The 12,441-nt window shown below is 38.3% G+C and overlaps 1 protein-coding gene across 2 annotated transcripts in view; it reads right to left on the bottom strand.

The window, feature by feature from the left end:
• Window positions 1–12,441, bottom strand: part of LOC102856966 (myomegalin-like) — a 95,227-nt gene that overhangs the window by 7,586 nt on the left and 75,200 nt on the right. For both annotated transcript variants that reach the window (XM_006900320.1, XM_006900321.1), the window contains 2 exons: window positions 9,368–9,444; window positions 2,342–2,465 (listed from right to left, as the gene is read on the bottom strand). In XM_006900320.1, the coding sequence (XP_006900382.1) occupies window positions 2,342–2,465; window positions 9,368–9,444 (201 nt within the window). The remainder of the gene's footprint in view (window positions 1–2,341; window positions 2,466–9,367; window positions 9,445–12,441) is intronic.

Raw genomic sequence — 12,441 nt, forward strand, 5'->3', positions numbered from 1 at the left:
CTGCATGGTTCAAAATCAGGAAGGGAGTGCATCAGGGATGTGTCCTGTCTCCATACCTTTTTAATCTATATGCAGAAGAGATCATTAGGGAGGCTCGGCTTTATGAAGAGGAATGTAGCATCAGGATTGGAGTAAAACTCAACAACAACCAACATTACACAGATGACAAAAAATTGTTTACTGAAACTGAGGAAGATCTGAAAAATTTGCTGCAGAAGATCAAGGACTGGTCTTCAATATGGATTGAAGCTCAACATCAAAAATACAAAGATTCTCATCACAACAACAAGGAACAAAGACTTTGTGAAATACTATGTAGATTGGAAGAGACTAGAGAGCGTTCTGCTGAGTGAAATATCTCAGTCACATAAGGACAAATGCTGCATAAGGCAACCATTTTAATAACAGAAGGGTAATTAAGCAAGATATGCATAGATGTTCAAAAGGGGAAAGGGAAGGGGGGGAACGAAGAGCATAAAAAGCAGAAGCGGAGGGAATTACTGGGGTAGCAAAAGTTGAGGGGCTAAAAGATTTGAAAATGTTCAGGGGGGACTTGAAAAGATTAGGAGATAATAGGCATAGAGCAATAATAATGATATAAAATATAATGCATATGAATGTATAAAATGCAAGGGACATGAATGAAATACAGTGTATATGAATGATTTTATAAAACACAAAGTACATGTACAAAACACACGATATACACATATATAAACAATATGCAAACCATTTTTTTTCTGATTCCTTTATATTGGTCTGCATACAAAATTTGTATACACTGGGTTTCACATTTTTCTTCATTCATATTGTGTTTTATACATTCTCATACATTGCATTTCATAAAAATAATTGTCTTTGCACTATACCCACCATTACTCCATCTTTTCAAGTCCCTGCTGGATCTTTCCCATTTCCTTTACCCCCTCCCTCAACACACCAAATTCTGTGACATCATATTTTCCTCCCTGCCCATTTTCAGCCCCCTTGCACCTCTCTTTCCCCCTTTGGATCTTTGTACACATTTTAATAGTTATTCCTCTGTTTTTACAATAATGGTCTTATGCAATATTTGTCCTTATGAGACTAAATTAGTTCACTCATCATAATGCTCTCTAGCTCTCCCATGCTAAGAACAGTTTTCAAAATTGTTGCTCTTTAGTGCTGCATAGTATTCCATCATGTCAATACACCATAATTTCTCAATCCATTTGTTAGTTGTTGGATATTTTGGTTGTTTCCATGTGTTTGCAATTGTGAATAATGCTACTATGTACAAATCTTCATTTGTGCCTAAGTTCTACTTTCCTTGGGGTATATTCCATGCAGTAGATTAGCTGAGTCATATGGAATTTCTATGTTCAGCTTTTTAAGGAAATGCCAAACTGCCTTCCAGAGTGGTTATACTATTTTACAATCCCACCAACAGTGTATGAGAGCTCCCACCTCTCTACATCTGCTCCAACATTTATTGCTTGCTTTCCTGTTAAACTTTCCTTCTGCTACTGGTGTGAGATGATGTGATTTGCATCTCATTTCTTGCCAGAGATTTTGAGCATTTCCTCAAGTGTCTGTCGGCCATCCAAGTATCTTCCTCTGTATAAAGACTTTCCCATGTCTTTTACCCATTTTGTAACTAGGTTATCAGTCTTTTTTTGTGGAGGCCCTGTAGGATTCCATATACTTTAGTTATGAGACCCTTGTCTGAGATGGCCTTGCCAAATATTTTTTCCAGTTAATAGGGGAAACCAATTAAAAATTATTTAAAAATGAAAAGTAAACCCAGAGGAGACTGTATCAGATAAAATAATTTTCAAATTTAAATTTTAATTGCAAAATTATAATTTCGGGGAAGGTGCGTGGAGGGGAGAAAATGTTCAACAATTTAAAAAAAAATAAATAGTATATAAAAACCCAAACCAAACCAAATAATAATCTCAAAATACTAAATTATAATTTCTCTAATATAAAACTAAAATATTATATTCTATGTGTTTCACATTTACATTATTTTCCATAGCTAATTTGGCTTCCTTACAAAATGCTTTTACATCTTTATGATTTGAGGAGACTGGTTCAGCTGAAGATACCTCAACCTTAACAAAGACAATTAACATTTCTAGAGGCACCAGGAACAAATAGCTTATATATTCATTTGGGCTCTTTCCTACTTCTAGGTGGTTCTTGGATGATGAGAGTAATAATACTACCAAGAGAGTGTTGCTAATGTGTTTTTTAAATAAAGGGAGAGAGTGAATGGCATCAGACAGAACAGTAAGAAAAGAAGTGAAAACAGCCCCCCCCCTCCCCCCAATGCTGCTTGTTTGGTGCTCCTACTCACCTCTTGCAGAAGCTGGATCTTATTCTCCAAGAGCTCATAAACATGCTCTGTCTCCTGCTGTCTCTCTTCAAACTGGCGCCGGAGCTCTGCTTCATTGTGGCTGTTTAGAGTCTCCACATCAGCCCTAAAACCATACAGCATTAGCAATTCAGAGCCAGGCACATAATGTAGCAAGTGGGCCCAATGAGGTTGTTTTAGTAACTCAGCTACACTAATGAAAAGGGAAAAGGCTTCCCCCCCCCTTCTTTGTCTATGGAATCACTCTAGCTTTTTCAGATAATCTTTTAGGAACTCAGATGTTTTTGCTAGTTGAAATATATTGCTCAGAAAGATCAGAGATTTTATTATTGAGACAGTTTGAAGGGTAGTTTGGTAGATAAAGAATTGTATGGTCAACCCAAAGGCATGCAGTTCAAATCCACAGTACTATGATAGATGGAGAAGAGATTGAGATTGTTAACAATATCAGCTTGCTAGGCTTCACAATCAACACTCTTGGCACCAGCAGTCAAGAAATCAAAAGCCTAACTGCATTAGGTAAATCTAGGGACTTCTCTGGACTGCTGATGAACAATGATGTCTGTCTAGAGACTAAGATGTGCCTGGTAGAGGCTATGGTCTTCGCAATAACTTGCTATGCATCAGAGAGCTGGACGGACAATGACTAAGGATGACAGAAGAATCAATGCCTTTGAGTGGTGGTCCTGGAGAGGAGTCTTGAACATATCATGAACTGTCAAGATAACAAACTGGTCTGTCTTGAACAGAGTGAAACCAAGTTTCTCCTTGAAGGCAAAGATTTTGAAGGTCTGCCTCACATACTTTGGGTACCTTGCCAAGAGGGACCAGTCCTTAGAGAAGGACATCAGGCTTGGAAGGGTGGAGGGTTAACACATAAGAGAAAGGAAGACCCTGGATGAGACACAGTAACTGGAGTTATATGGGTAGATGTGTTTGGAGATAATGAGATTGGCTCAGGATAGAGCAGGGTTCAGAGCTATTGTGCATAGGGTCACTATAAGTCACAGGCAACTAGACAGCTCATAACAACAACAGCTTGAAGAGGAAGTAGAGCGACAAGCATCAAGTAACTGAGAATTCAACATCTTCAAAGGACTCTCCAATTTATACTGCTTTCCAAAGTGCTCTGAAAATGGTTTGTCTTCCCTCTCTTTTCTTTTACTAAGAGTTTAATGTGTCTGCTGGATAAACAGGGAGCTCTTGTGCCTTTAGTGGAAAGGATACACATTTGGACACCCACTGACATGCACTCCTCCTTTACATACTATCCTGCATCTGGTTATTGATCCAGAGTTCAATCATTTTCCTCTGGTCCTATGTAGAAAACAGGCATTTCATCTGTGGAAGATCATGGTTTTGGCTGAGCTTTACTTCTCTGATGTCCCTAGGAATGAACATCCAGACATTAACGTGGAGGGGGTCAGGTGCTGTTAATCTATTTATAGTTAAGAACAGCTGCCCTTGGATGTCTGAGGATTAGAAAATTTGGAGCAGTATCAGGAGCCGAATGATCTCAATTCCGGTTTGATTTTATTACTACTTTAAGCCACCTGTTGGAAACCATGGACCATCTTTTTTATTCTCAGAATTGAAAACAATACTGAATGTTCGTAGGCTCAAGATAAATCAAAGCTGCTCTGTCCAAGACCAATGGGACATCGATATTTGGCTTAGGAGGATTGTGTTGCTGGAGACCAATCAGACTTTGTTTACCCATTGTTATGTTGGCAACACTTAAGTATAAGGAAAATATAATCTCTGGAGATTGACATTTTTTTATGATGATTGGCTTAAACGAAATAAAAACCATAAGGAGAATAAGAAAGAGGCCTTTTCACAGTGCTAAGCTGTGAGAGGACCTTTGTCTCAGCCTTTTTTTTTTTTTTTTCAGAGAAAAAAATAAAAGACTACAGGATTTCTTAGTTGACAGTGGACACTATCAGGCCTATCCCTGAAGCTGTCTTTATCTTGAGCTGTCTAGTCATTTTACAATCTTTTGAAAGCAGGAAGGTCTTGTTCAAGGGAATAACCTTTGAACACTAACGTGACAGACTTTAGGAAATGTCTTTAATTTTGACTCCATAGTAAACGTCACATTCCCTGATAAGGACAATAAATATGAGCTAACTAGAGAATGGAGAGAATGTTGATTTTGGAGATAACTCAGTAGACCAAGAATCCACGTGGTGACATCAAAAAAGCATTGAACTTGACACTGTAAGATATATGCTCTGTTATTTGAGAAGATTTTCACTCTCTGTACCTTAGCTTTCTCGTTTATGAAAATAAGGATAATACCTCTCAAATCATAGTTGAGAGAGATGATTTTTTAAAAGATGCTGTAAGCAAGTATCAAAATGTTTTATTGAATTTTAAGTTTTCCTACATAAATACTTTAGTAAGTGGTCCCCTGTTACAGCGTATTGTGATTAAAATGAATCTGGTTTTGAGTATTCTGACCTTTCTGAGTTATAATCCTGAATATTAAGAAATATTATAGACAATGAAGAAATGCCCAATTGGGTTAAATACATACTGATACTGAAATCATTTTAAAATTATTTTGACAACTTTAATAATACCTTTCATTAAAATTATTTTGACAACTTTAATAATACCTTTCATTAAAAATGACACTTTTTTATCAAATGGCATCTTCTTTATTTTGCATACATTAATTTCAGAACAAAATAAATGAAGTAAACTCATAATACACAACATCCAATCTCATTCTTGAGGTTGTGGCCAAAGGCCCCTACCTGCCTTAACACACTGGACAGAAAAAAAAAACAATAACACTAGCTGTCAGCAGATGGAGCCAGATGGGAGAGGGCAACTCAAGGCTGCTGGGAGCCACAGGGATGCTCTACAGGGCAAGGAGAGTGTTACAGTAGGAAATTTTAATAGATTTCTTCCATGTGAGATGCATTCTCATCAACCTCAACTCAAGTGGTGGTGGGGGGAAATCTCTTCAGAAACAGCAGCACTGGGTTCCTTAGCTGTCCCATCATCTTCATCAATGCCTAACCCTAGCTTGATTGTGCAGTAGATGTGGTGGAGTGAGTCTGGGGATCCTCAAGGGAGAAACCAGAAGAGAGCAGTGCAGTTTCAAACAGCAGCAGCAGCAGGTCCTTAACATCTTCGTCATTCTTGTCTGCCTTGGTCTTCTGTCTCAGTGTCTCAACATTCAGATGATCAGGGTTGATCTCCAGGTGCTTTTTAGCCATCATGTTGCCCATTGTCAAGTTTTCCTGAAGCACCTGTGCTTTCATGATCTGCTCTATATTGGCTGTCCAGCCACACATGCCAGTCACAATGCAGCAGATGAAGATACGAGCCTACTGGAGACTGTCACCTTCTCAACCTTCTTACCTAGAATTTCCTTCATGAGCTTAAAGGTTCTCAAACATGGCCTTGCTCCCCACCATTTTCTTTTTCTCTTCCTCATCCTCAGTTAGTTCTAGTCCCTCCTTGGTGACAGAAACTTGGCTCTTTCCATCAAACTCCTTGAGCTCTTGCACCCAGTACTTGTCTACAGGTTTGGTCATATACACAGCCTCAAAGCCCTGCCTGTGGACTTGTTCCACAAAAGCAGAGTTGACCACCTGCCCTTTGCTCTCACCAGTGACGTAAGAGATGTACTTCTGGGTCTCCTTCATGCGAGACACATATCTTGAGGGAGAAGTCATCTCGTCTCTAGACTGGGATGTGTGATCGTGAAGTATCTCAGAAAGACGATGCTGCTTAGTGGAGTCATCATAGATTTCAAGCTTCAGATTTTTAGAGAATGCCTCATAGAATTTCTTGTTCTCATTGTCTTCTGTCAACTCACAGAAGAGTTCAAGGCAGATCCTCAGAATCAACCACAGCACAGATGAAGTTCAGATACTCTGGTGTCAACTCATCACAGCTGTCCATGAGGAACACAAGGCGAACATAAAGCTTAATGTTTCTTCTTGTTCTCAAAGAGATCAAAGGGAGCCGGTGAGGGATAAACAGCAATGCCCTGAACTCCAGCTGACTTTCTACTGAGAGGGGCTTGACAGCCCAGTGGTCTTCCCAGTCATCAGTGAGGCTCTTGTAGAACTAACTCTCCTTGTTCCTCCTGTGTGATGTCATCAGGATTTCTAGTCCAAATAGGCTTAGTCTTTTTCAATTCCGCCCAATCGATGCACTTTTCCTTAAATATTTCTTTTGTTTTCTTTTTCTTGTCTTTACCACTGTCATCTTCCTCATCTGAACCCACATCCTTAATCTTGGGCTTCTTCATCCTTATCTTCCTCTTTCTCACCTTTCTCTTCTTCCGCCTCCTAATCACTAATTTCCTTCTCATTCTTTCTCCAAATAAAGAGTGATGGTGCCTATGAACTGCACGTGCTTCTTCACTACTTCTTTGACTCGTCTCTCCTCTAAGAACTCTGTCTGGTCTTTAAGGTGCACGTAAGTTCCCTGACCAATGGGCTCACCATGGTCAGCACCAACTGTGAAGGAAGCTCCAGCTGAAGACTCCCAGGCCTACTGCTCACCATCATTGTGTTTTGTGACCACTACCAATTTCTCTGCCACCAAATAAGCAGAATAAAAACCAACGCCAAATTAAACATTCATAGAGTGTCTGCACCAGCCTGCAGAGCCTCCCTAAGGGCTTTGGTACCAGACTTGGCAATTGTTCCCACATTATTTATAAGATCAGCCTCGGTAATGTTAATTTCTGTGTTAACAAGAGTCAAAGTACGTTCCTGGGGGTTAGGGATGATGTCGATTTTCACCTCTTTCCCACTGTCCAACTTGGAAGGGTCTGACAAGCTCTCATAGTGAATCTTCTCCAATGCATCAGAAGCATTAGTGATCAACTCTTTAAGGAAAATTACCTTGTTGAAAAAGAAAGTATTGATGAGAAGAAACATAAGATGGGTAATCTCTGCCTAAAAGGCAAAGGTCTCCACCTTCTCCTCTCCATGGTACACTTCCTAAGGCATCTTAATGAAAAGGGTTGTAAGTACCAGAGAGGCAAGGACAGGGTCTAGACCAGGGCTCACAAGGCTTGCCAGCTGTGTGAAGGTGACTCAAGAGACAACACTAAAAATTTTTAAAAGCTGTAAATTATAAAAGTATCATTTTAACTATATGAAGCTATACAAAAATAAAATTTAATCTTCCTTCTCACAAACTCCTATTCATTCCTTTAATACAAACAAGACTGAAGAATTTAATGTATACTAGCAACAATAGCAAAATTCAAGTGGACAACAAACAACAAATGCTGGTGAGGTTGTAGAAATTGGAACTTTTATTCACTGTTGGTAGCAGTGTGAAATGGTACAGCCACAGTGGAAGGCCATCTGGCACTTTCCCAAAAGGTTGAAAATAGACATACCATTTGACCCAGTTAACTGGAGGAGCGGGAGAGAGAAGGGGAGGAGGAAGGAGAAAAATGTGTAAAAATGAATGAATGAAAATTCAACTTTTCTGTAAACTTTCACTAAAATCACAGTAAAATTAAGTTGAGGGGGAAAGAGTTTTATGTATAACCTACAAATTGTTTTTCTATGCATAATCAAGAAATCCAAGATCACACAGAAAGAAGTGTCTCTACAATAAAGGACTTACATAGTTAAACATCACTAGGCATTTTCTCTCATTATTTAATCTAGCAAAGACTTCTAACAAAGATACTAATAGAGAGATGAGTTTCTTTTTAATATTATTTCATATTATTATGAAAATATATGAGTATCCCAACATTTTATTCAGCCAGTGCCCTATTGATGGATGATATTTCTAGGGTTTCTTCCTTACATACAATGATGCAGTCAAGATCCTTATATAACTATCCTTTTACACCCCAAAACTCCCACTCCCATCTACCTAAGCCTGAGTTACAGTGACCCTTCTTTACTGGATTTCTGAGGCTGTGAATCTGTATGAAAGAAAACCGTCCAACTTACACTCTGGTGGATTCAAACCTTAATCCTTTGGCTAGCAGTACCATACATAATGTATTATGTTGCCAGAGCTCCTATCTTTTTATTTCAATGATTTCTTGTTGGGATTACCTGATCAAAGGCTATGTCTATTTTTAACCTTAATAGGCAGCACTACATACCAAAAAGGGTTTTACTATTAAATTTCATTGGCAGTGCATAGCGTATCCCAAATCCTGTCAGCCCTTGATATTATTAATTATTGATTAATAATCCCTGATAAATCTTATTTGCATTTGCCATTTTCTACTAAATGTAGAAGAGTTAACTGAGTTTCCAGCTTAGTAGAATGCTGTTTCATAGAAGTTTAGTTTATTAAAAAAAAGTTTATAATAAGTTTAGTTTATAAAAAAAAATCTCAAATTCATTGCCACCAAGAGACTCATAGCTGACCTTCTTTCCAGTGAGTTTAAGACTATAATCATATGTAAGGGGATTTCCTATCTTTCTATCTCCAAGCAGCTCATCTGGTGAATTTAACAATCTCTGGAAGATCTATCTGATTTAGTAACAGAGAATCCAAGGGGATAAACCCAAAAACCTACTGCTGAGTTTATTCCAACTCACAGAGACCCTAGAAAACAGTTTCCAAGGCTGTGGATCTCTACCAAAGCAGCCTGCCGTGTTTTTATCCTGTGAAGTGGCTGATGGGTTTGTTCCACCAAAGCTTCTTAAGGGGTGGGGGGAAATTCAACTCATTGTCATCAAGTTGGAACTGACATGTAACGATTCTCCAGTGGGTTTTCTGAGGCTATAAATTGCATGGGTGAATGCTGCCCATCTTTCTTTCATGGGACTGCTGGTGGATTTGAACTGCCAGAGACGTGGCCCGTGGTTTAGTAATGTACCTCCTTATGGACTAAAAATCTACTGTTTCAGTTCTTGTTGGCATAACATTAAAATGTCAGTGGTGTGGTTAATGGAAGTATTCAGCTACCTTGCTTCCAAATCTATTGCTCTCACTAAGACAGTCATCTTTTGGGAAAGGACTGGAGTGCATCTAGTTCAAACTACAACTCACCATGTTTTATCCAGATCTTGCTTCTTGTCCTGGAGTTCTCGTTTCAGGCTCTCTACTTCAACCTTCAGCTCAATGTTCTGAAAGCACATAAGTATTAACTGTTATTAATTACCATACATCTTATATCCTAGAACCAAGTTTCTCTGAGAATTGCCTTGGTCTTTCATCTCAACTCAGTTCTCTTCATGACCCTTGATAGAACTGGGCACTCAGTTGAATCAGCAACCCATCAAGGATAAATGAATGGTACGATTTCAGGAATTCTTCACCTACTTCTCTAGTATTTCAACTTGTTCTTGGCTATCCCTTGATGATGAAGTCACTAGTTTCACCATATTTTAATAACCATGTCTAGTTTTGAATTGTCTGTGCTGGCTGCTATTATCATGCTAACTATTAAGAAATAACTAGAGACACAGAAAACAATAGCATCAGATTAATGGCAAACTGTTTCCAGGGTATAATCTAAAACATATTTGTTCTCTTAAGGGAATTTAAGGCAGAGTATATATTAAAATAGCATTTCTTTCTAATAACAATATCTTTCCTAATACAGAGACCAAATTGCTACATAGCTATATTTTAAATATGATTCTATTTTAAAAAAGCTTTTTATTTAAAGAAACATGTTGTAAATATGTTTGAAAACAATTGTTGGCTTTAATTACACATTTGGACTTTTATATGTTGTGTCTATTTAAGATTAGACTGTAATGGTAATTCTATCCAAACAAGCAACTCAATTTTACTGAGGTGAGGCAGCATCTGGTAAGATTTAACACAGAGAAAAATAAAAATATGCTCTACTAAGTAAGTGAAGCAAAGTATGAATGAGGATGTAGTAAGATGATTGTCCATTAACTGTTCAGTGGTGAGAAATAGTATAAAAAATAATTTTCAGCAAGCTGTAGTATTTCAATTTTCAGCAAGTTCTCCTCTCATGGTGGACAGGTTTCAGCAAACCTTCCAGACTAAGGAAGACTAAAAGGAAAGATTAGCACATTATATCTGAGAAAATTGGCCAGTGGAAAACTTAAGAATAGCAGCAGAACACTATCTGATATAGTACCAAAAAATAAGCCCTTGGGCTGTAAGGCACTCAAAATACATATGAGGAAGAGCCACCTCCTTAAAGTAGAGCCAATTTTAATTGCATGGATGGGGTAAAGCTTTCATTTGTTCATGTTGCATAACTCAAAATGAGAAGAGACAGCTGAAAATATCCATCAGAATGTGAACCATATAGAGTTGTTGTTACTGTTGTTGTTGTTGATTGCTGTCGACTTGAGCACGACTCATAACAACCCTATGGGCAAAAGGCCTGAAGCCTTTCTATAATTATTATTATTTATCAAAGTTCATGGAGTTTCCAGAGGCATGTTGTTTAGGAAAAAGTATAAATCTAGAATAATTGGAAGTTGTTAAAAATGAGGTGGAATGCGTGAAGATAGATTTTCTTTTCTTTTTTTTTTTTTGCATGTGAAAGCTGGGTAGTGAAAAAGAAAGACAGAAGGAGACGTAAATCCTTTGAATTACGGTATTGGTGAAGAAGATTGAGTATTCCACAGACAATTAGAAGAGACAACTATTCTTTGCAAGACATGCAGCCAGAATTTTCCTTAGAAGCAAGGATGGCAGGATTTCATCTCAAATATTTTGGACATGTTATCAAGAGGGACAATCCCTGGAGAAGGAATCAGTCTTAGTAGAGTAGGGAAGTAAAAAAGAGAAAGACCTTCAATGAGGCAGACTGACACAGTGATTACAACAATAAGTTCAAACATAGCAATAATTGTGAAGATGGCGTAGGACCAGGCAGTGTTGTGTTCTATTTACACAATGAGTCAGAACTGACTTGACAGTACCTGACAAACATTTGTGGCAATGCTAAGAAGATGGGGTAGTAATCAATACAGAACAAGGAGTCATCTGAGAGTGTTAGCCAAAATATCACAACGACCAGATCATTGTAAAAAGAATGTATCGTCATTGAGAAGATGATGGATTAGTTAAGAAGAAACTGATTACAACAGGAATGGAGACTATTTGTGACCAAAAAGGTACAGGGAGAAAGAATCAAAAGACATTTCAGAGGCAAAATCCATAATGGGGCTTCCTAACTCATGAGAGATTCAGTTTAAACTAGAGGGAGGAACAACACTAACGATTTATACTATGTAGATGGTGGTACCTACTATTAACTAATTTAAGGAACAGCACAAGGGAAGTAGATTTGTAAGGAAATATAAAAAAATTTATACACACTATTGATATTGATGTGTCAAATGCGTTAATGGTTGGCTACCCAATGCGGACAGAGGGTGGGGTGGAACTCCCCAATTAAAACAAGCTTGGAAGCAGGAGTGGCATTCACTTCCATAATAGCTTGCCTCCGGAAAACCTATGAACCTGGAGAGAGGATGAAAGGCACCCAAGCGTAGAGGACTCTCCTTCATAGGATCGCTATGAGTCGCCTGTGACTCGGCGGCACTTAACAACAACAACAGTTTGTTTATATTGTTAGGTGCCCTCAAACCTACCCCATCCTGTACCATCATCCTCATCATCTCTCCCATATTCACTGTTACATAAATCACATCATTACAGCCTCTGTGTCAATCCGTCTTGTTTAGGGTCTTCACCTCCTTCACCAATCCTCCACTTTCTCCAAGAATAGGCCCCTCTTATCAACATGCCCAAAGTGTGTGAAACAAAGTTTCATCATCCTTCCCTCTAAAAAGCATTCTGGCTTCACTCTCTCCAAGACGCATTTGTTCTTTTGGCATTCCATGTGATATTTAGTGCTTTTCTCCAGAACCACAACTCAAAGGCATTGATTTTTACTCACTGTCCAACTCTCAGATGCATAGCAAAGAATGAAAAGATCAGTTAAGAAATTACTCTATTTCAGAGTTGGATGTACAAAAATGATTTAGACCTTTTCTTTTTTGTGCATGTGGGTGTTTTTTGGTTTTAAAAACGATTAGAACAGCACATCAGCAGAGAACTGCCGGAAGTCCAGGCTGGGTTTAGAAGGGGTTGTGGTACTAGGGATATTGTTGCTGATGTTAGAT

Source organism: Elephantulus edwardii, unplaced genomic scaffold (assembly GCF_000299155.1).
Source record: "Elephantulus edwardii isolate Elephantulus edwardi_28Jun2011 unplaced genomic scaffold, EleEdw1.0 scaffold00280, whole genome shotgun sequence".
NCBI lineage: Eukaryota > Metazoa > Chordata > Mammalia > Macroscelidea > Macroscelididae > Elephantulus > Elephantulus edwardii.